The sequence below is a fragment of the Vanessa tameamea genome, chromosome 31 (assembly GCF_037043105.1).
Source record: "Vanessa tameamea isolate UH-Manoa-2023 chromosome 31, ilVanTame1 primary haplotype, whole genome shotgun sequence".
NCBI lineage: Eukaryota > Metazoa > Arthropoda > Insecta > Lepidoptera > Nymphalidae > Vanessa > Vanessa tameamea.
The window spans coordinates 3,919,182-3,945,645 of NC_087339.1; the positions used below are offsets into that span (position 1 = coordinate 3,919,182).

The window sequence follows — 26,464 nt, forward strand, 5'->3', positions numbered from 1 at the left end:
GTAGCTTTTTAGTTGTTCGCGCTGTTTAACGTAGTTTATAATAACCAATCGAATTCCGTACACAAATCAATTGAGTAATAATAGCCGGCATCAGTCGATTACAGAAGGGCAGCGGGGGGGGGGGGGGGGTCGAGTTCGCGTCCATGCTCGGCCCAATTAAAGCAGCGAATGACAAGCGAGAGACCAATAGAAGACAAGCAACGAGTGACGGACCAATCACGTGTAACTCGGTGAAACCGGCTCTTCCTTTTCCCCGAAAAAACATTTTGCCCACGACTTATGCCGCTAACTATAATTGGTACACCTTCATTACTTGTCTAAATTAGTGTTGCATATCGATAGTCCACTATCGATAGACTATCGATAGTTAAGGTGTTAGAGATCGATAGCTCCCCATGAGCAATACTATCGATAGTATTACTTTTAACCTAAACTATCTATAGTCCAACACTATCGATAGTATCAATAGTATTGCTTACAGAGAACTATAGTAACCGTCATGAGAAGCTATAAATTTCGTAAACAAGTGTTCAGGAGTTCACAACATTTGGACCAACAAAAAAAATGAATTTGTTTAAGATTTAATAAATTATTAAGTAACAAGTATTAATTAACATATATTATTTAAGAATTAACATATATTATTTCCTGAGATGTACTGGCTACTGGCTCCATTATACATAATAACAAATAAAATTAACGCAACAATTACAACAACAATAAAAAAGTGATAACGAAACAATAACTGCGACGGACGCGTTCCGGTACCAAAAAACACAAACGATAGCGCTTTGCGTCGTTAAAATATGATCCGACTAAATTAAATAGGTTGTTACTTTCATATAAACCGTCTATATTTCATGTCGATTGAATATGGTCAATTTATTATTATCTCGCAGTATAAAATGTTTACTTAGTAAAAGATGTTTGTTTACATAATTTATAGCTTCTCGTGACGGGTACTATAGTAGCGACTACTAATTTGAAGTATTACGGCAATTCTTACATTTACGCAGATTCACAAACCTTAAGGTCTTTTGTCGCAGTAAAACGTTAGCGCGATTTAAAATACAAGTAACGCCATCTATTATCACAAATGAAATGTTTACACTTTATATAATTATATTTTGTAAATGTTTATAGGTATATAAATTTTAAGCTCGAATTTAAATTCGTTCATAGATAAATATTTTATTGTATTTTTCGTAGATTACAATAATGAATGCGGTAATCACTTAAATTAACATATTTTAATTAATACACTTTTTTTATATAACATTCTTATAGTTTAAAAAATATATATCACAATTAAGTTCAGAACCTTCGTGTTTTGAAGGAATAGATTTCTTTTCTGTTCATTTGTCTGTTTATAAGAATTGTATTTTTTATAAATAAATTACTCGAATTGTTTGCTTAAGGAAACTAAAAATTAATAATTTCAAAAAAAGAAGCAACGCTTTAAGCAACACTACAAACCTCCGAAACGCGCATCATCCGGTATGAGTTAGTTATATTTATATTCGTGTAGTATTTATTTTCAGTTGGAGAACACAAACAGTCACCTATAATGAATATATGATGACGAACGATTCACCGGAGTCATCGTGAAAGTATAATGCTAGAGGGCGACAAGTTTTATATACATATATAAAATAAATTCCCTCTTAAATCCAAATTGGCGGGAAAACAGCGCGGAGAATATGGTCACCATTTTGAATTTAGACTATTAGGAAGTAACAGTTTTGCTCCGGTATAAACAAGACTTTATTATAGTAGAGTTAAGATATTAATTTTCAACATTATTAGAAAAATCGCTTTAGAAAAAAAAAATGTTTTTTTTTTAACTGTATAATTTGTTTAATTACTATATTATTTAAACCATGTTTTTAATCGCATACCAGTTAAATGTATCATGTTTTGTAAAAGGCACCAAATAATTTTAAGTTTTTTATGTATTTTGTCCAGATGTAGTATAGGTAGTTTTTTTTTAATTATTCGTTAAAGATACGATTTTTACAAGTCCACAATTTAATTATAAGTACGAAACAACTATATTATGTGATGTTGAGTTTTAATAAATAACTAAGTTACCTATTTATTTTATTATTAATCTAGATACTTAAGTTCCCGTCCTTTTGATAGTCACCACTTTTTTTTTTTTAATCAAATTATACTTCGGTACTATAGTTTTATATTGTTTTGCCGTTGTTTATTTCTTCATTCAAATCATAAACAATGATAAAAAAACATTAATATGTTGAGTTCATTAACGTTGGCGTCCTATTTAAATTAATAATTATGATGATTTTGTGTTAAAGAAAAAGATAGAAAATGTTAAAGAAAATTTGTAATGATATTGCGCCACTAGTGTTTATTTTTCAAACTAGCAGTGTACCGAGCAGCGCCATCTATTATCCAGTAGTGCATTTACAAAGTGATAATTTGCTTATATTCCTCGAAAGGTAACACAATACATTTCTTAATACAAAAGATAAAACGACGTTACACTATTGTTATTTCGAAAATATTTTTCATTCCATAAAAAAACTTATTTCATTTTTACAATATTTGCTCTTGGCAACTCTACTATAAAAAGCGACCCCTAGTGTTCCAAACGAAAAACTATCCTTTTGTCTTCTTCAATCCAATATGGCGGTAAACGGTGTATGAAAGGTGTAGAATGTTTTGAATCGAAGCGAGAAATAAAAATCTCAAAAAACCGTCGAAACCTAAAAAAAAATATGCAATGGCCGGTGTGATTACGAGAATGTCGTGCTGATGATACTTTTTTGTTCTATCGTCGCGAGTTTTGTGTCAAAAATTGTTTTATTTTTGTGTAATTCTTATTGTGGTATATTTTGCTAATGTGTGATTGTAAAGCAGTGATATGTAATCGTGGATTTTGTGATAGATATGTCTACCAATGATAAAGTTACATGCCCGGGCGTGTGTGAAAAAACTGATGCGGTGACCGTCGAGTCTGGCGTTGTTCCTGATAAAGATAAACCTGAGAAAAAAGAAAAAAAAAATCCGAGAAAAGTGAATTTCCCTGATGATGAAAAACTTGTCACGCAGTACTTCGCGCCTACCAACCCTTGGCAAGATGGTGAGTATTTGGCTGCCTTTGGCAATTAATCAAAATCATTGGTAAAGGTTTCCTGCCATTGTTTATGAGTTTCTGGTATTTTTATTCTAACTTCTGTCACACATAAAACATAGTCTATCCGTCTGTTTATAAACAATATATATATATATACTCGGCTAAAATCTAAAAACATTTCGAACAGATCTCGACACTGTTATCGACGTAGTTTAACTGTACCGAAATCGACTCAGTAATATATTCAATTAAAGCATAAATAAACAAGTTTAATAATACGGATATTACCATAAATGTAATTTCAAATTAATTTAAATTACATTTTATAAATAATTTGTGTAAAAAATTTACAATTTGATATCACAAGTGAATTTTCTAATAAGATAAATTTACTATCTTCATGTTTAGATCTGATATCATTGTCGACAGATATTAACCTTTTTTTCCACAAGATGATTAAAATATCAAGATTTAATGTTATCTATATATAAATAGGCAAAGGAAAAATAGTTAAGTGCCTTATTTTTCTGAATGTCAACCTTTTTTTTTGTTTAGCAGCTATTGAAGAAATTTTTGTTTTCGTTTTTTTTGTAACGATTTTTGATAAATGTGTTGGAATTGTGTTCGTAATTCGACCATTGTCTGAATACTAGATATGCTTTACATGCAAAATACATAAATTAAAAACTTTAAAACTATTTCCCAAAGTCCCATTTTTGTGCTTTAGTTTTCTATCTTTTCAACTGTTGTTACATATATGTTAATCTTAGTCCAAATGAATATCCTAAACTTATCCCTCATCATTGTCTTATAGACTTGTTAATTGCAAGAAATCATTAAAAGCATTAATTACATGTATTAATAACTCCCGATGACTTATATTTAATCATTTAATGACACTCTAATTATTCTATATGCAGCTGCATAATTTTATTGTACAATAATAAAATTTGTAGTCATACACACTTTGTATATAGCACTCAAGAGCTGTTGCTGTTGTAAAATATATATATATATACTTGTGACCCACTCCACCTCCACACAAAGGTATGAATGAGATGTACAGTGTTACGGAATTTTCTGTTTGAAAGTGACTCTTCATTGTGGTTAATTATAATCTATAATAATGTATTAAGAGACATTAACGACTAAACTGATATACATGAAACGTCCACCGAACGATACGGTGCATTTTGGAAAATGTTTTAGTATATAATTATTATGTAAGTAGCTGCCCTTCGTAGATTCACTCGTTTTAAATTTAGACTGTTTATGTGACAAATGTTAATTTCGTATTCCAATTGTATATATTTAAACAGTGCATGTCATGGAAGCAAAATTAGTCCAACTCAATTTATGAATATTTTGCACAATATATTTATATTCCTAAAAGTTTCATTTACGTAGTTTCTTAAATTAGTAGAACTCTATGTACAGGTTTAGTAGGTGCTTTAATTTATAATGTACTAGGGACCCACCCCGGCTTCGCACGGGTGCAATGCTGATACTAAATATACTACAGAATGTCTTACAATGTTCACAGTTTTTCAGTCATTAGATAATACAAACCACTAAGTCCCTGCCTTTTTAATCTGTAATATCTTCGTGAATATTCATTCAAATTACACACTGTAAAGGGCCATATTGATATATTATTAATATTACTATATTAAATACACAATGTATTTAAGGTACCTTATTGCATAAGGATTAATGCTGTCAGTGCATTTTCTCTGCTATATTGTACATATAAACCTTCATCTCGAATCAATCTATCAATAAAAAGAAACTGCATCAAAATCTGTTGTGTAGTTTTTAAGATCTGAGCATACATAGGGACAGACAGCGGTAAGCGACTTTGTTTTATACTATTTAATTATTTATTTTTTATTAGCTACCTATCCCAAGGCATCACATGACTAAGTCTCATCACTTAGTCATGTGATGCTGAGTATGATATATGAGCCTATACAATATTTTGTTTGAACGGCAAATATAAAAAAAAATATATCTTTCTTTTTCTGGCTAGGAAATTAGAATTCTCAGCTTTTAACTACTGTAATATTCATGTATTATACATGGAAAACTTTCTCTTGAATCAATCTGCTTATAGATGAAAACTGCTTTAGAATCTTTTGCATAGTTTAAAGATCTGAGCGTACAGATTGAAATGTTAGGTGTAGGGGCTTTATTTTATACTACGTAGAGATTAATTCATTGTCAGATAGATATAAAACAATCTCTATGACAAAAGAAAACAAATGAATATATATACTATTTTGTATGACCCCTTTAGTGGACTCCCGTGGACAGTAAGCTTCATTCTCAGTATTATTTCTATCATGTATCATTAGTATAAGCTTTTATTTTTAAGTATGTTTATATTGCATATTTAAGTATTTCTACTAAAACAATTGTGCTGAAATTTGTGCACAGTGGACACACACACTTCTGGTGAGAAAAAAAGATTGAATACTATGTATAGTTTATGAATTAGTTTAGGCATTATTACTGTATCGTTTCAATTGTATAATGTTAGTTCTTGAAACTGTGTTTTAAATGATGTTATAAACATTGGGATATGCTGCCAAATATGAGTGAATACTGGATCATATTTCATACAGAAATACAATTCTAGAAACTGTTGATGTTCACTTAAATAATTATATAATAACTTTGACTGTTGACTGCCTCAATGGTCTAGTTGCTAGATAAGGTCACAGATCCCGAGCTCTAGGTTCAAACCCCAAGTCGGGCTGTTAAATTTTTTTTTTTTTTTTATTCTTTCTGGTCATATCGGGTTAACCATTCCATCGGACTATGGGAGTGAGGGAAAAGAGAGTATCTGTGTTTTATGATATGTCCCACACAGCAGGCTGTTCTTCCTTGAGTTTGTTTGGGACAACATCATCATCATATAGTACCAAGAAGTGTTTCTGATCTGATTATGTGGTACGACTTTGTCCATCCCACTGGGAGACACCACACTCTCATTAGATATTCTGTTCCAAAACAGCAACACAGTACTGTTGGTACAATTTGAACGTTGAGAGAACTAGTGTAGCTACAGTAACAAGGGACATAACATGAATTCCCAAAATTGATACATTGGTGATGTAGTGGCAGTGTGTATTGTGACCACCTTACCATCAGGTAACTAATTTGTCAGTATTTTTTCTTTTTTAATAATCTTATGTATATATTTACCGATATATAAAGTTAGGGTGGTATAGAGTTTTGAGGTTTGTTAATATATCTATCACCAATCATATTATGATTTTGAATAAGTAATTGTGGTTACAGTGACAAAGTACTCGTAAGGGTGTCTACACAGTAGATTTGTTGTCATTTTAACACACATACATAGTCTAGTCATAGAATTCCATTGGCCATGAGTGGTCATATTACATTTATAATTAAAAAGACATGCAATGAATAGTTTTATATAATATAATATATATCTGTGGCTCGGTACTAAAAGGACCTAAGTACAGTTTCGAGTAAAATGTTAATCATATTTGCTTATTTAATGAATAATATATTTATATTGTGCCTTTGTGGTATATAATTATTGATACATTTATGATACCGATCAGATGTTCAACCACTAAAGAGCATTTACTTGGAATAGTATTGTTTGAAGGGCGAATGAGTCAGTGTAACTAGAAGTACAAGGGTATATAAAATCGAAGTTCCAAGTCCTATTCCTAGTATTATATGAACGCGAGAGTTCGGGAAGATGAATGATTAGATCTTTGTAAATTTTTCACGGAAAAAATTGCTGATCGTGTTTGGATTAATTTTGACATAGAGATAACTTGTACCCTGACGTAACGTATGGCTAGCTAAACTCTCCTTCCCCTACGATGCGGTCGTAGCGATTGGATAGTATTTGTATTTAATTGATGATCATGTATTCCTGATCGATTTTGGTCACAGTGACCAATTGAAAGGGATACTGGCGAACTATGCAGGACATTGGGCAGTGCGAACTATTCCCATACCCTCATAATCCGATGAGGCGGAAACCGACACGACCGGAATTGGTGAAGGCGTTAGTCCTGGACCTTGCGTTCCGTGGTATGGGAGCGTACACACTCCCATGCCATGGTCTGCCACTAATAGTTTTTTTTTATTTTTTTTTATTTACTTTACAACATCCACGGGCTCACAGTCGCCCGTGCCTTTTTTACATTTTATTTTTATAAATTGTGGCGTTGTTTTATATTTTTACTGAACATCAGCAGATCTTCGCTGGACTTCGACCTTGTCGTCTTCTTGGAACACGTGGCCCACACTGACATTTTTTTTTCAATTTACCATAATATATAAATAGTCCATAATAAATAATATATGATAATATATAAAAATACTGTATATGGTGATTTTTTTTTTTATTTTTTTTTTTTTAATCCTAATTACTACAATCCAGCGGGCCCTGCTCCGTGCTCGATCAGAGAGAGCACAGCCTCGGCGACTCTGATGTCGCGTTTATGTATAGATTTTACTTACAGGTACGGCTTTGTGCAAGCCCGCCTGGATAGATACCACCCACTCATCAGATATTCTACCGCCAAGCAACATTGGGTGAGTGAGCCAGTGTTACTACAGGCACATGGGACATAACATCTTAGTTCCCAAAGTTGGTGGCGCATTTGCAATGTAAGGAATAGTTAATATTTCGTACAGCGGGCGCTGGTGACCCATATGCTCGTCCGTCAACTTATATCATGAAAAAAACTCCCAAGTTCTAGACTACGGACTACTACTGATAATTTTTCGACAGATAAATCCAATAATCCTTTATCTGTCTGACCTCGGGCTTGAACTCGGAATCTTGGAATCTGTAGCCTTATATCTAGTCAGAAGGTCGACGAAGCAGTCAAATGTTTAGAATTATTTGTATATAAAAAAATATTGTGTCAGTTACTGCTCGAATCGATTGAGTTGGACCTTTGTGCCGTTGTTGGCACTCGCGTGAAGGTTTTTGCATTGTACACATCAACGTGTAATTTATGTCGCGCGATTTGTATCTGTTTGTTGTTAACGAAGAAATGCTTCAAAATGTATTTAAGCCAAGCCAATTTTTAGCTTTTTAACATACATAACATTAACAGCCTGTTTTCCCAGAGCTGGGCCGAGGCCTCCAATGCGGACCGGTGGATACGCGTGTGGCTGAATTTCGTTGAAATTAGACCCGTGCGGGTTTAATCGCGATATTTACTTCACCGTCGAGCGCGAGTTGAATTATAAACACAAATTAAGCACATGAAAATTCAGTGGTGCTTGCCGAGTTTGAACCCGTAATCATCGGTTCAGACGCACGCGTTCTAACCACTGGGCCATCTCGGCTTAGTACCATACATCCTATATTCTACCTTCAAACAGCAATACTTCGTATTATATCTCAGTTCCAAAGGTTGTTGGTGCATTGTCCCTCCCGCCTGTCTATCTTTTATTAAACACAACCAGCAAATCCGTCGCATACTAGCTAGTTGAAACACAACTGACAATTTAGTTTCATTGAATTAAATTGCAGCATTAAATTACAAGAAGACGGGATCGTGACGGATTTCCCTTCAAGACGCGATCTTATCTAAACAACTGACCAATCGTCCAACACCCATCCAAGTGTGCAAACAAATATATCAACCAATATTTAGACCAATATCGGTAATTGCTACGCCAACGTTAGACCAATCGGCCAGCTCGGCCAACGTAACAAAACGAGTACGTAGGTTAGGTTCCAGTATTTACAAAAAATTATCTTCTTTCATTATTATTATACATTTTTTTTTATGTTACTTGTAGGATTGGCAAATGGACTGCTTGTTGGTAAATGGTACCACCGCCCATTGACATTGGCTTTGTTGAAAATATTCTTTATGGCGCCACATAGGGAACTAAGATGTAATATACCTTTTACGTGCAGTTATATTGGCTCACTAATCCGTTCAACGGGAACACAACAATCTAAGTATTGCTGTTTGGCGTAGATTAAAAGGATGAGTGGGTGGTACCTACACAGAACGGCTTGCACAAAAACCTAACACCGGGTAACGTAATATAAAAGTGGTTTAGTGAATAGAACATGGTGGGTTTTTAAGCGATGATCTTGGAATCAATACCGGTTAAGTACAATTAGTTATCTGTCTACTTTTTGGTGTGAAGAAATCTAGTGATTCGCCTCGGGACAATATCGTTTCACGCTGGAGTTCACGGTGCATTGATATACTATATTCCAATCATAAGAGGAGAAAAGCCAATTAAACAACATTTGACAGCAAATTGACGCGATATCATTGGTCGAGAGCTCGATTAATCTGTGATATTCGCTGTGGATTTGCGATTGGCGTTTGAACGTCGACGAAACTGTTATCGGAATTTCGGAAGTAAAATTAAAGTGGATATAAGTAGTTAAGTGTAATAGTGTTGTATTATAAATAGAGATATGTTAATCGTAAACTCTTAGTAGTGTCTATAGCTGAGTTATTAGCGAATCGCATGAAATACGTAAATCTAAGGTTTGTTTATCTTTTTTCCTACTTCCATTGGAATACGCTATACATAGGTAGATACTTTTTTGTTATTTACTATGAACGTTACAAGTAACCGGAAAAAGAATCGATCCGAATATCTTACATCTTTATAATACAGGTGGCCCAGAGCCGACTGACACATTTCAAATTTGAATACCGGGCCCGCGCCGCGCCTGGTCATGGTTGACAGGAAGAGGAATGGTAGGGGGTAGTATGCCATTTCATATTGCCTTCACTGTACAGTCGCCATCGAGCGTTGGACCGTAAAACAGCGTGTTCTCTGTGTTCGTAGTTATTACAAGACAAATTCAGTGACGGAAACGCAGCGTCGTTTTAGACGGCATTTCGATGTTGGTCGACATGGTCACGTACCACTTCGGAATACCATACTGGCTTGGGTAAGGAAATTCGAAGAATCTGGCAGTGTATTAGACGTGAAGCATGGAGCTCCACGTACGGTCCGGACGCCAGAGAATTTGGAGACAGTGTGAGAGGCATTTGAACGCAGGTCTATGTTGGAAGGCTACGTTGAACCCCAGTTGCGACAGCTTGGCATTGACCCTATAAACCTTTATTTCCAACAAGATGGAGCAACAGCCCACACTTCGAGAAACAGTATGGCAGTAATTCGTCGAATGTTCATGTCTGTGATTTCTCGTTTCGGCGACATCGCTTGGCCAGCTCGGTCTCCTGATCTTACTGTGCCGGACTTTTTTTTGTGGGGATATCTGAAAGACCGTATTTTCAAAAAGCGGATCGCGAATACTCATCAATTAAAGCAAGCCATTGTTAACGAAGTCGCCTCTATTGATGAGAACCTCCGAAAGTATACGAAAACTTTACGCAACGCTTGCAACAATGCATTGATGTTAATGGAGGCCACCTGCATGATTTAGTTTCTATAAAATAACATTGTAATGATATGGAAAATAAATGGCATACTTCACTGTATTTATGGAAATTTTTACTTTTTTTTTTCTATGTTCCCATATAGAATTTATCAACATTTCAAATGTGTCAGTCGGTTCAGGGCCACCCGGTATGTGTTATTTACTATAATTTTAAAATGGTAAGTTTTTGTTTGAATTAATGAAGACTATTAATCGTTCCATGAGATTTCCATCAATTCTACTATGATTATTATAGATATTCTGACGTAGGTTAAGATTTTTACTAAATAGACTGCGAGCCAGTGATCGGCAGACTTACGATATAGTATCAAGCTCTATATAACTGCCGGGTATACTGCTTCACCTGCTGTTGGGGAAATGGAGGTTCATCATTCCCATCGAGGGTTCCTTTGAGCACGCCAAGGAGTCGAAAGGCACAAAATTTGACTTTCAAAACGTGATCGCAGCATGTCTGCCGTTTCGATATCTTAAAATATATTAGAAATTAATGGCAGACACTTATTCCGGTTCATACTATATTTTTTATAATTTCAAAGGTTTAATTTGATAAAAATTTACGTCATTTCAGCAAAGCCTGTATTTATATAGAATGTTTATACTATTGTTATATACGTATATTTACAAAGGCAGACATTTAAACTGTGACTTAAATTAAGTACAGAAAAGCTCTTACCTATATGAGACTTAAAATAAAAACTTAATAACGATATTGAACGAGCTCAGCTTATAGTAAACTAGTGAACCGCCCAGTCTTCGCACGGGTGCAATGCTGATACTAAATATACTACAGAATGCCTTCATATACAACGTTCGCAACTTTTTTGTCATTAGACAATACAAACCGCTACGTCCCTGCGTTTTAAATCTGTAATATCTTCGAAAATATTCATTTAAATTACACGCTGTAAAGGGTCATATTGATCTATATTAAATTCACAATGTATTTACGACAGTGATACTCAGTACTGTTGTGTTACGGTTTGAAGGGTGACTGAGTCAGTTTAACTACAGGGTTATATGCCTTAGCGAGCTTAGCTCACGAGGTTGGTGACGTTTTGTTGTGATGTAAGGAATGGTTAATATTTCTTACATATTTAATTTAATATATAAGACGGTGATTAGCTACCATCTGGTGGCGGTCGGCCTAACGGTTAAATGAACTACCGTCAAATAAAAGTACTTAGTATTGTTTAGGATCTATATTCCGAAACGTTGGTAGCTTTGCTTTTATTGCAGTTTTGTGAAATGACGATTCAAGTGCTCGATAACAGTGTATTTTGATTTTTGACTGTCGTGTTAGTGTAACTACAGTCACGAGGGACATAACGTCTGAAATCCAGAGGTCATTGACGCCATGGCGATGTGCGGTTGATCAAAAACACCATAAGGTGGCCCGGTTGCTAGACCGTCTATTTGCAACAAAAGAAAAAACAAGGAACGAATAAAATTGCCCGAGCCGAGATGGCCCAGTGGTTAGAATGTGTGCATCTTAACCGATGATTTCGGGTTCAAACCCAGGCAAGCACCACTGAATTTCATGTGCTTAATTTGTGTTTATAATCCATCTCGTGCTCGGCGGTGAAGGAAAACATCGTGAGGAAACCTGCATGTGTCTAATTTCAACGAAATTCTGCCACATATGTATTCCACCAACCCGCATTGGAGTAGCGTGGTGGAATATGCTCCAAACCTTCTCCTCAAACGGAGAAGAGGCCTTAGCCCAGCAGTGGGAAATTTACAGGCTGCTAATTTATGTAAATGTAAAAATGAATAAAATTTGGTCCAACGTTTGATCAAACACCCCTCCATCTCGCCACGGCGAGCACGTGTACGATTTATTCTTGTATCAACGATCGTATGAGACTTGCTGTCTGCGACAAAACTGGCGCGCGTGACGCTTGAATATGATTTTATCGAGGAACAATGTCAAGAATTAGGTTATATTTAAGTATTGGTAGAAATGGACGACGGGTTTTGTATTTGGCTTTATTTGTCGTACGATGTTCGACGAACCTTAGCCCGTATGATGTACTTTAAATAAATATTGGTCAACATCACATACATAACTCTGATCACAATGTAAGTAGCTAAAGCACTTGTGTTATGGAAGATCAGAAGTAACGACGGTACAAACACCCAGACCCGAGACGACATAGAAAACTAATGGACTTTTTCTACATCGACTCGGACGTCGGAGTGGCGTACCCATGAAAACCGGTGTACACACTACTCGACCACGGAGTTCGTCTGTACTTAAGTATTTTTCAGGGTCATGTGCTGATATTAAGTAGCTGTTTAGTCGGTGGTAGGGCTTTGTGCAAGTCTAGGGTAGATACCGCCTACTCATCAGATGTTCTACCGCCAAACAACAGTACTCAGTATTGTTGTGTTCCGGTTTGAAGGGTGAGTGAGCCAGTGTAACTACAGGCACAAGGGTCATAACATCTTAGTTCACAAGGTTGGTAAGGAATGGTTAGTATTTCTTACAGCGCCATTGTCTATATGCGCCGGTGACCACTTACGACCAGGTGACTAAAACGGCTTCCCGCTGTATGTCTTTCCCTATGAATGCTTAGATCTTTAAAACTACTCAACGGATTTTGATGCGGTTTTTTTTAATAGATAGAGTGATTCAAGAGATTTTATATGTATGATATAGTAGAGGACCACTGATAACTTTAGAGGTTTCTAATGTGACGTCGTAAATGAACACATTTTTTTGCGCTTCATTGCAAACGCTGGCTGAACCCTACGATGGATGGATGGATCAATAAAATGCACTATATATTTAAAGTATTGTACACCTTAAAAGGATCTACAAAAAAGTCCGCGATGGTATATGTCTATCTCTTAGGGATAGCCCACAATAACAATTTTTTGCCAACAAGAGCCGAGATGGCCCAGTGGTTAGAACGCGTGCATCTTAACCGATGATTTCGGGTTCAAACGCAGGCAGGCACCACTGAATTTTCATGTGTTTAATTTGTGTTTATAATTGATATCGTGCTCGGTGAAGGGAAACACCGTGAGGAAACCTGCATGTGTCTGATTTCAACGAAATTCTGCCACATGTGTATTCCACCAACCCCCATTTGAGCAGCGTAGTGGAATATGCTCCAAGCATTCTCCTCGAAGGGATAGGAGGCCTTAGCCCAGCAGTGGGAAATTTACAGGCTGCTAATGTAATGTAAAAAAAACATTTTTTTATCATTTACTTTGTACGAGAAGTAATGGCTTATTTAGGAAGCGATTTTAAGCAATACAGCATTAATCCTTATTCAATTAAGTACCTTAAATACATTGTGCATTTAATATAGATCAATATGGTCCTGAACTGACCGATAAGACTGAACGTTGTATGTAAAGACATTCTGTAGTTCTGTAGTAGTATACTGTATATTTAGTATCAGCATTGCAACCGTGCGAAGCCGGGTCGGTTCGCTAGTAATATATAATATATAACATCATTATTACATACATATATAAACAATGAACGCTTTTGTCGGTCTCTGTGGATTGGAATATTCCAGAAGAACGCGGTCCAATTAAATTTAAAAAAAATGCAAGTGTGCCAATCCTTGTTTTCCCATTCATCGATACACACACGTAAACATGTCCATTCACGTCGATGGGTATGTGTGTGTACGTGTTGATCTAAACATATATAAATGCACACACGTTAAGATTATATCTGTGTGTTTCGTTTTCGTAGTTATTTTAAGATTTATCTTGAGATGGATCTGATTGACGGATATGATGTCACTAGTGCTATGTCAGCGGTGTTTATCCGTTCTTAATGGTACTCGTAATAAATTATTAAACAAAAGCTTTATAATATACTAGCGAGTCGCTCCGGTTTCGCACGGATGCAATAATTTATATCGTTTGATGTCTCGTAAATAAAATTTATACCTCATAGGAATCAGGTGCTAAAGTGGCTTCAGTCCGACTCAGTTTCCGACTCCGCAAAGTCGATAAATCCTTGTCGGGGCAAGGTATCCGTTTCTGTAATAAAATTCCGCAGACATTTTTAAATTTGCCGTTTCATAAATTCAAATCGTTTTATAGTAAACGCTACTGTAGGACAGCAGAGAGCGGAAGGAGAAGACGCGTCGGTATACGAGAGCGTTATGACGTTCAGGATCACGGAATACGAGTCGGCCTCACCCCCCGATACGTGCCAATAGCTTCGGTGATAAACTGCATCTATATTTTTAGCGCGAGTGCCACATAACGCTGCGGTCCCTATCGACGACGTCCTAAGACGAGGTCGGTCCTCACAGGAGCTACCCTTAGGACAAACTGCATAAGACTGTATCTATATTTTTAACATGACGCTGCGGTCCCTCTCGACGACGACGACGTCCTAAGACGAGGTCCGGCCTCACAGGAGGCACCCTTAGGACGCGCGTATTCTGAGCCCTTAAGTTGGTTCTCAATATTCAAGCTTGAGTATTTTAACTCGCCTCCTCGCCCGGCGATGCTGATCAGGGCCAACAGCATAATCAGTTCGAAAAAAAAAAAACAAAAAACCATGACGCTGCGGATGGGGCACCAACGTTAAAGCGGGGAAAACTTCGAGGACCGACTGGTATCCAGGTTTGCATTTAATTTAACACTGTAACACGACGATTCGAAGATGCTTTTATGAGCCGACTGGAACAAAGAATATTTTTATTTTATATTTGTTTATATTTGGGGGTGGTATTTCCGGAACTACAGGATCGATTCTAAATTTATTTTCACTGGTGTAAATCAAATCAAAATATACTTTATTCAAGTATGCTTTTACGAGCACTTTTGAATCGTCACTTAACAAACTATATTAAGTGAAGCTACCGCCGGTTCGGAGTGTAGATTCTACGGAGAGGAACCGGTGTGAAACTCAGTAGTTACTATTTTTCAACATATAAAGATACAGTCATGTTAGTTAAATACAATTATATATGTATGTCATGTCTCCTGCCTGGAAGTCAACGAGCGTTAACTCTACGCTTTTTTATCATCAATATAATCTCGTATCGAATAATATGCCTTCTTTACCAATTAATTTTTTACAAATGATTTGAATTTATTAAACGGCAAAGTTAAAAATATCTGTTGTATACCTAGTCACCGGTACGGAACCCTTCGTGCGCTAGTCCGACTAGCACGTGGCCGGTTTTTATACCTAACATCTTCTCACCGACCACTAAAACGAGCGAAGCCGCGAGCGACGGCTATATGGCTAAATTAATTTTCGTAATAATAAGATTTCAATATGTATGTATAGATGGCTCAGCGGTTAGAAGGCCTGCTTCTTAACCGATGATTGCGGGTTCAAACCCAGGCAAGCACCACTGAATTTTCATGTGGTTGATTTGTGTTTATAATTCATCTCATGCTCGGCGGTGAAGGAAAACATAGTGAGGAAACCTGCATGTGTCTAATTTCAACGAAATTCTGCCACATGTGTATCCACCAATCCGCATTGGAGCAGCGTGGTCGAATATGCTCCAAACCTTCTCCTCAAAGGGAGAAGAGGCCTTAGCCCAGCAGTGGGAAATTTACAGGCTGTTAATGTTATGTATGTATGTTTATATATTATATTGTAGTTAGAAGAGACCAAGTCAGCAATCTTGGATAGAAAATCAAAATTGAACGGTACGTTACAAAGGCGTACTGAAATTTCATGTTTCAAACAGAAATATCCATAATATGCAACGTTAACACCGTAGCTCATTGTGTTTCAGCGTCCGAAATACATATGAGTCAGAATTCTAAGAAATAGATCGCTACACGGCTTAAATACACTCGTAACGAGCTCAGAAGTCATTGTCAAAGTCGTGCGCGCGCAGGTGACAATGTGTCTACGGGCGCGTATGTGTGTGGCTATGCACACATTGACACGCCGCTAATAACCTTCGTTCAACACAGTTTTAGATGGAATCAATTCTATAATACTTCAAAATGATAAAGGTTATTGTTATGTTGTGTTAAACATATGCATATACTTTTATAATATGTCTGTATAGTCTTTGTAACGTTATTTAAAAGCAAACCGATTTTACTTTTTCTCGGTGACTTACCCGTTTGGGTAGGCACTACTTACTTATCAGATATTTTTCCGCCAAGCAGATAGTTGGTTGGTGTGTTCGGTTTGGGTTCAAGGTTGATGACAGTGTAACCACAGGCACAAGGGACATAACATCTTAGTTCCCAAGGTTGGTGGCGCATTGGTTCAGTAAGGGATGGTTAATATTTGTAACAGCGCCATTGTCTATGGGCAGTGGTGACCACTTAACATCAGGTAGCCCATTTGCTCGTCCGCCTACAGATACCAAAAAAATATATAGAATTATTACAAAAAAAAATAAAACGAAGGATCAGCAAAAGATACAAATTAAAGTTTGGACATGCACACATCTTTACACTTTAAATATGAATCAGATATATAAACATGTGTTCATAAAAAGTAACCTATGTACTCGTCCAGACGATAATTGACAGTGCCAAATTTCATTCAGATCCGTTCAGCCGTTCCGGCGCGATTGAGTCACAGATTTACATTAATTCAAAATTTCACATATATAATATTATTAAGATAACATAACATAATCAGCCTGTAAATTTCCCACTGCTGGGCTAAGGCCTCCTCTCCCGTTGAGGAGAAGGTATGGAGCATATTCCACCACGCTGCTCCAATGCGGGTTGGTGGAATACACATGTGGCAGAATTTCGTTGAAATTAGACACATGCAGGTTTCATCACTATGTTTTCCTTCACCGCCGAGCATGAGGTGAATTATAAACACAAATCAACCACATGAAAATTTAGTGGTGCTTGCCTGGGTTTGAACCCGCAATCATCGGTTAAGAAGCAGGCCTTCTAACCGCTGAGCCATCTATACATAAATATGTAAGATAATTTATATTTAAGTTAATTTACATACATAGTTATATATATTCACATTTTTTTTTCGAAAAGTGTAATGCTGTTGGCCTAATGGCCTTTAAGTACTCAAACCTGGATGTTGTGAACCCACTTAAGGGCTCAGAATACGCGCGTCCCAAGGGTGCCTCCTGTGAGGCCGGACCTTGGCTTAGGACGCCGTCGTCGACTCGAGGGAAGAAAGACGTGTGCATTCGACGACACAGACAACCCCGCCGGCGGTATTGCTTGTAACTATATACTCCGCCGGCGGGGTCGGTGTGTGTTGTCTGTGTTACCAATCGAATTAATATAGCAGTGAGACTGTCGACGGGGTCATGTAGGACGTGCTTAGGACGCCTACGGATCGGATACATATTCACCAAACTGCATTTCAATTTTATTAAAATTTCCTTAACTAATAACGATTGAAATTAACTGCTGAAGAAATGTTAGTCCACAATTGGGTGCACACACTATATTCCGTTGGGACAGCAAATTCGATATGACTAGAGAGATCAGGCGCTGGAGCACACTATGCTTTCCGAGGCAGGAGAATGTTGAAACGGCCACACTACGGCCTGAAGTCGGAAAAATCGAAAGATTATCTTTTACAAGCTTTTATTTAACTTGCGATGTAAGTATGTTCGCGTGAAATCTTGCAACTTTATTTAGATGCAGATGTCTTTAACTGATTGAGCTGAAAATTTGTATACACGTTCAGTTTGGATGACAATGCAGGGTTAACTGTGTGACGTCATTCTAAATCCAAGATGGCGACTTAACCAAGATGGCGGACCAATTATTATTTTAAACTTTTACTGTTGGTAAAAGTTTTAGTGTAAAAGTTTATTTTTTTCTTTTTAAGGTTTTTAGTTTTAATTTGTTTATGTTGGTTCTTCAGTCTTAAAGTTGTATTTAGATCCTTTTTGTAGCAGTTTGAAGCCGGGATTTTACTATCAGACCAACCGGCATAATTTCCGTTCCTTTCAAACACTGAGTCATTCATCACTACGACAGCGATGTGCGAATACGGATTTAAATGTATACGTTCTCATCGGGTTTCCACGTAACATTTTTCTACTGAGAATATTTCGATAGAAAAACTATAAGTTTTATCGTCCCAGTTGGGCTTTGAAATCAGTATCTCGGGATCTGCGCCCTTATAGCCGCAGTTCAATATATAAATGTTTCAATGAATACACCCCCAAGTGCCATAATTTTTCCCACCATTGGCTCGGTTCACAGCGTAGGTCTTCAATGGGTATCTTTAAGTATGTAGTATAAGCGGATGCTGGCACGTTTGTTTGGGTACCACCCACACAGGCGGATATTCTTACGCTAATTAGTCCATATTCTGGACGTGTTCAAGGTTGCGTCGAATTTGTCCTTAACAATGAAATTGTTATGTAAAGTTTGACGGAAATATTTCGGCACAGGTAATATTTTATTTATAACTAGCGGTTTCTGCGACTTCGTGCGCGATTTAATTTAACAAAAAAGTTATTATTGTAGCCTAAGTTACTCTTTGTAACATCGGCTTTCTGCCAGTGAAAGTCCCGTCAAAATCGGCGCAGCCGTTTCAGAAATTAGTCGGAACAAACAGACAGACAGACAAAAATTAAAAAATATATTATTTTGGTATATGTACCGTGTATACATACATATTGATTTATTAAAAAGCGATTATGGTTTGACGACCTCCGTGGTCGAGTGTGTACACCGGTTTTCATGGGTACGCCACTTCGAGGTCCCGGGTTCGATTCCCGGCCGAGTCGATATAGAAAAGCTCATTAGTTTTCTAAGTTGTCTTGGGTCTGGGTGTTTGTGGTACCGTCGTTACTTCTGATCTTCCATAACACAAGTGCTTTAGCTACTTACACTGGGATCAGAGTAATGTATGTAATGTATGTGATGTTATTTTAATATTACAACCAGACACTCCAATTTTGTTTTTTTAATTTATTTGACCCCATATTTTCTTTGGTGCTATAGATTTGACATTTTATTATTATATTTTTGACCATTATGTTAATGGTACAAAGTTTTCCAATTGAAACGCTGTATGTAGTTTGACCCCGACCTTTGGATTAATTAATGTCCTGTTACTGAATTTCTGGCAAATTCTCTTGTAAAAATCGTATTGACATGTTTCCTCAAGAATGCTAAGGCTTGTATCTCGTAACTATACACTCGGTAACGTTTGTAACGTACATTATAAAAAATACGATAAGATCATCGACCACCTTGGTTTAGCGGCTATCAAAGCTGAGGCGAGGAGGCGAACGTCGGAGAAGCTTTGGAGCTTTGGATTGATGGTTAATGCCTGCTCATAGTTCTGCCATTTGTAGTTTTATCATTACATAGTATAAAACAAAGTCGCTTACTGCTGTCTGTCCCTGTGTTTACTTTGATTTTTTAAATTACACAACGAATTTTGATGCGGTTTTTTTAATAGATAGACTGATTCGAGAGAAAGGTTTATATGTATAATACACGCACAATATAGTAGAGAAACACTGATAACTTTAGAGGTTTCTGAAGTGATGTCGTAAATAAACGCACTTTTTGCACTGGCTGGCTGAACCCTACGAGATAGATCAAAATAATGTTCTACAGTATTGTACACCTTAAAAAGGTCTTCAAAAAAGTCCGCGATGGTATATGTCTATTTCTTAGGGATAACCCACAATAAACATTTTTAACCCTTCACTGTTTACGAGAAATAGTGACTTATTTACGAAGCTATTTCAAGCAATACAGCATTAATCCTTATCCAATTAAGTACCTTAAATACATTGTGCATTTAATATAGATCAATATGGCCCTTTACAGCGTGTAATTTAAATGAATACTTTCGAAGATATTACAGATTTAAACCGCAGGGACATAGCGGTTTGTATTGTCTAATGACAAAAAGCTGTTGTAAGACATTCTGTAGTATATTTAGTACAGCATTGCACCCGTGCGAATCCGGGGCGGGTCGCTAGTATTTGATATAATTCTGCCAATGACATGATATTAGACTAAACTATAATTCTATTTTGTTGTTTTCTTATAAAATCAATGGCTAATGTCACACGCATTCTTAAACCAGGTAAATAGATATTTCGGCAATTCCAGTATTTTTCCACGGTGTCAATGTCCTATACAGAAACTTTTAGTTTTGTAAATTTTAAGCCAATATCCATTTCTTGGCTTTAAGCCATCGAGCATGGTTCACGTCATCCCGTGACAGAATTAATTTACGCATAGCGTTCGGAAACAACGAAGATGTCTCCGTGATTGTATACGTATTAATATATCTCGTGTCTGTAATGGTATATTAAACAGAATCAAAATATACTATATTCAAGTAAGCTTTTAGAAGCACTTTTGAAACGTCATTTAAGAAATGTTATTGAGTGAAGCTACCGCCGGGTCGGAATGTAGCTCCTACCGAGAAGAACCGGCAACAAACTCAGTAGTTACTCTTTTTCAACGGAAGACAACACTAGCTGAAACCGCGGCTATGATGGTATCTCTTCAAGAATTGGCATACAACTCAATCAACAACTTTACCCCCCTTGAAGGGAACAAAATGACTGTCCACCTTTGGTTCTTGCTGAGTTTATTTCGTCTCCCTTTGTGGAGAATGCGGGGTCATCCTCCGCGTGGGAAGCCAGTCGTCAAGCTGGTCGGATTTGACAAATCACTAAGATGAGACTCTGACCGAGTTTGCCGCTAATCCGTGACCTCAGTCTGTCACATACCTTAAAATAATGCTGTTTAGTGGTAATTAAGAATGAGTGGTACTTACCAAAGGCCGTTGGTACCTACCAAGACGGACTTGCATGAAGCCAAGTAAGCAGAATCTTAAGTTTCATCTATTCATATACAATCAATTAAAATTCGTTAACAATTTAATCATTATTCAGGATAAATTGTAAAGTTGACCTATTTTTTTTTTTTTAATTAGAATCCTTGTTTATGAGCGAAGGTCGAATGCATGAGGTCATACACGTTTCCGCGTCTCTGATAGTGATAAACGTCGGTTTACATAGTGTTGGTTCGGATTAAATATTTACTCCCAACCGCGTCTATTGTCCAGTAGCTAGATTATATTGCTACCGAGTCCAGGGTTCAATTTTCTCGTGTCTGATTGCCGTTCAGTCGTATCGGATTGTTATATCTTTGGACTGTGAGGGAGTTGTCCGGACGTTTCGTCAAATCGAATCAAATGTATTTTATTCAATTTTAATATAAATCATTTTTGTATCGTCAGTTTAAACACTACCACCGTTCCCGATACAGCCTCCAGCGAGAAGAAACGGCAAGTAACTCGCATAGTTGCTCATTTCAAATGAACAGATTTATAATGCAATTATTTATTTTTAACTTTGCCGTTTCATAGATTCAAGTCACTTGTAAAAAATTCATCGGTAAAGAAGGCATATTATTCGATACGAGATTATATTGGTGATAAAAAAGCGTGGAGTTAACGCTCGTTGACTTCCAGGCGGGAGACATGACATATATGTATAATTGTATTTAACTAACATGACTGTATCTTTAGATGTTGAAAAAGAGTAACTACTGAGTTTCTTGCCGGTTCCTCTCGGTAGAATCTACACTCCAAACCGGTGGCAGCTTCACTTGATATAGTTTGTTAAATGACGATTCAAAATTGCTTGTAGAAGCCCACTTGAATAAAGTATATTTTGATTTTGATTTTTTTTTTTTTGATTTTTCAATCAGTGCTGTGATGGAACCCGAGCCTTTTGCTTTTTGTTTTAAAAGTACTCTTTTAATTAATAATAAGATTTATTGATTAATTTGATCCTTATAAATTAATCGAATTGGACTCCACGATCGTACGAAGTAGGATTCATTGAATTTAAATATAATTCTTTTAGTATAATATCAGGCATTATTGATTGAACGTGACATCAACGGAGTATATAATCACATTATTTAAACAGTACAGATATATACGACTGATATTTGTAGCGAGCCAAGAAATAGATATAAGACCAATCTTCTGTTCTCGTTTGAAGGGTGAGTGAGCCAGTGTAATTACACGACTTGTACCCAAGTCGGTCGCTAGTATTCTAGACTACTGCCCTAAATTTTTTCGAGATTTACCGTAGCGTTTCGGTTATGTTTCGAGATAAGACGCGGCGTCATTTTTTGTATTTTGGGTGAGGGATATGATATCTTAATCATATGTTTAATATGTCTTCCAGTGACACTATATGCACAGCCTGTTCCAATGGAAGTAGGAAAAGAGATAAACAAAGTTTATATTTACGTATTTCATGCGATTCGCTAATAACTCAGGTACGCTGTGCACTACTGAGAGTTTACGATTAATATATCTCTATTTATAATACAACTCTATTGCACTTAACTACTTATATCCACTTAAATTTATTGAATATCATAGATCAATCGAGCTCTCGACCAATGATATCGCGTCGATTTGCTGTCAAATGTTGTTTATTTGACTTTTCTCCTGTTATGATTGGAATAAAGTATATTAGTGGTGAGCACTTTCTCTCAGGTGAGCCATTTGTCAGTTGACCAATTTTTTTTTATGATATAATTTCGTGGACGTGACGTGAGCCGAGATGGCCCAGTGGTTAGAACGCGTGCATCTTAACCGATGATTTCGGGTTCAAACCCAGGCGGGCACCACTGAATTTTCATGTGCTTAATTTGTGTTTATAATTCATCTCGTGCTCGGCGGTGAAGGAAAACATCGTTAGGAAACCTGCATGTGTCTAATTTCAACGAAATTCAGCCACATGTGTATTCCGCCCGCATTGGAGCAGCGTGGTGGAATATGCTCCTCAAAGGGAGAGGAGGCCTTTAGCCCAGCAGTGGGAAATTTACAGGCTGCTAATGGACGTGCAAATAGGCCACCTGCTGGTGGACAATGGCGCTGTAAGAGATATTAACCATTCCTCACGTCGCCAATGCGCCACCGATCTTGGGAACGAAGATATTACGTCTCTCGTGCCTGCTGTTATAGAGGCTTACTCATCCTTCAAACCGGAACACAACAATGCTGTTCGGCGGTAGAATATCTGATGACTCGGTGGTAACTAACCTAAGCCTGCACAAAGCTCAACCACAATCTGTTCGCCAAAAAACCTATACAAATAACGCCCAATTCGAAGCGTCATGTAAACTAATGGCGTTTGATCTTTGCCCGTATTAGAGGCGGTTATTTAATTATATCGATATGACGTCATTTAATCTCGTGTTATGGTTGTTTACGCGATTCGATATATGACCGAAGACTATGTGCGTATATGAAAATAATAAAAACTGTTGTTTGAATTGTCGGTTGCGGGCGATTTTCTCGTCCCGTTCATTGTAATACGGATAGTGTCTGGGTCAGAAATTATAAACAACAAATAAAATTAACCGGCCGAGATCGAGTAGGACTCGTGCTCGAAGGGTTCCGTACCATTATCAATAGAAACGGCGTAAAAATTATGATGATCTTATATTGGGAGACCCCCTTAAATATTTATTTTATTCATTTTTTTTAGTATTTGTTGTTATAGCGGCAACAGGAATAAATAATTTGTGAACATTTCAACTGTTTAACTATAACGGTTCCTGAGATACAACTTGGTGACAGACGGACGGACGTACGGATAAACAACGAAGTCTTAGGAACCCTGAAAATGAGATGTGTCTTGGGACACACAGTCTGAACGAAGTTGCTATGTCTATATATTATGTATTAAATAACAGACGCAGTGAAATCAATTAACATACGTAGCTTGAGAATTAAAACGATAACAAAAAAGAAGTTTATATAAAAGAAAAACAAGGAGACGTAGAGAAAGAGAGAAAGACATAACGCTTTGTCCGTGACGTGGCTTATCGCGTAAAAGAAGTTCGTTCCAAAATGACTCAGACTATTCCAATGGAAGTAGGAAAAGAAACGCCCAAGCGCGAGTCGGACTCGCCCATGAAGTGTTCCCTAGCAGCACATAATATAAAATTTCTTGTAGTTCGCTGTTGTAACTTTTTGAATGAAAGGTAAATTGCGGTTTAAGATTGATGACGTATTAAAAAAGTCAACGTTTTTCGCCATTTGGCTACGGAACCCTAGAAATATAATCAAAGCTTAGATTTACGTGTTTCATGCGATTCGATAATAACTCACCTATTTCATGCGCTAGTAAAAGTTTGCGATTAATAAATCTTTATTTCTAATACAGCACTAAATTCCGGTAACAATTTCGTCGACGTTCAAAACGCTATTTTTTCGCAAATCCATAGTGAACATAGATCAATCGAGCTCTCGACCAATGACGTCGCGTCGATTTGCTGTCAAATGTTGTTTAGTTGGCTTTTCTCCTCTCACGGTCGGAATATAGTATATATACATACACTCGATGTACACCCAAAAATAGTTGTGTTTGTCATGTGAAAATTCCGAAACGGTGCTAACTTCACTTAAAATAGTTTATCAAGTTATTCAAAATTCCTTGGAAAAGTCTACTTGAACGAAGTATATTTTGATTTTTGAGTAGATGGTCTCGAGAAGTTATGTGGAAGGCGGCTATCATGGTATGGGCATGTTATGCGGAGGAATCAGCAAAATATTGTGAGGAAGTGCTTGAGCATGAACGTGGATGGATACGGAGGAAGGACGACCAATTAAAAGATAGATGGATTGTGTGGAAGATGATATGGCTGGAAAGAATGTTACTTGTGAGATGACGTCAGATATAACAACAGTACTCTGTATTGTTGTGTTCCGGTTAGAAGGGTGAGTGAGCCAGTGTGATCACAGGCACAAGGGACATAACATCTTAGTTCCCAATGTTGGTGGCGCATAGGTGATGTAAGGAATGGTTAATATTTCTTACAGCGCCTTTGTCTATGGGCGGTGGTGACCACTTACCATCAGGTGGCCCATATGCTCGTCCGCCAATCAATGCCATAAAAAAATAATAATAATAAGATAGGGAAGTATGGAAGAAGAAGACATGCTGTGGTATGGGCAGGAGGATGATGAGTAGGTGGTACCTACCTATCGGGGTCGAACAAAGCCGTACCACCGAGTACTTAAAGTTCACTCGTGACAATAAAATGCATTTCATCGAATGTATGACGTCATGACCTAGTTTATTATTTACTGGTCGCCTGTGTCTTTATTGCAACAGCTCGTCCATACGTATGAATCGTTCGGCTTTTTCCCGTAAACTTCATTTTTATGGCTTTTTTTTTAACGATTGTGACATTTTGAAACGACGTTTGGAATTTTTAATTGGTTATATTTTCTTGTATTTTTTTTTTGTTAATGTTGAATGGTTCGTTGGTTAAGGCTGGTTAATAGATGATAGGTGAACAGATCCCGAGGTTCAATGATAATGAAAATTTGTTTGGTTAGTAAAACCGGGCAAGTGCGAGTCGATCTCGCGCACTAACGGTTCCGTAATACTTGCTAGACAGATAGACAAACAGACACATAATTGTGCAATAAGATATTGCTGCTCAACGGGAAGTACCCTAGAGATTTTGATTCCCTTTTGCGAATGTAGGTAAACTTAGAGGTTTGATTTTATCATAGCTCCAAGGGAGCGCAGACCACAGTTACAGGGTTTGAATTTCAACTTTACCTTTAGGCGTTCCATATGAGTCTTGACAGACAGATAGACGTACAACGAAGTGATCTCATAAGGGTTCCTTTTTTCCTTTATAGGTACAAAACCTAAAAAGATATTGCTTTTTCATCGATGAGATCTTAGTATTCTACCCGGAGCTTTAAACTCGTTAAGAAACTGAAACTGTATTTTAGCATGCACTTGTGAACTGTAAAATACTAGTTATGGAGTTCAATTAGACGTCAAAAAAACGACTAAGTTCACTCTTTTTCTACACGTACGAAGCGGGACTAGTAAAATTATTGCAGTAACGCAAAACCCTCTTTAGAGAGTCATTATCGTAGTGATTTGTACGCCCTAGCAGGGAAACTAAGTAGTGTCAATTATGCAATA

The 26,464-nt window shown here is 37.0% G+C and overlaps 1 protein-coding gene across 1 annotated transcript in view; it reads left to right on the top strand.

The window, feature by feature from the left end:
• Positions 1 to 2,621: 2,621 nt before the first annotated feature.
• LOC113395439 (uncharacterized) overlaps positions 2,622 to 26,464 on the top strand; it is a 42,025-nt gene continuing 18,182 nt past the window's right edge. Inside the window, exon 1 of the mRNA XM_064220122.1 lies at positions 2,622 to 3,106. Coding sequence (XP_064076192.1) covers positions 2,914 to 3,106 — 193 coding nt within the window. The 5' untranslated portion in view covers positions 2,622 to 2,913. The remainder of the gene's footprint in view (positions 3,107 to 26,464) is intronic.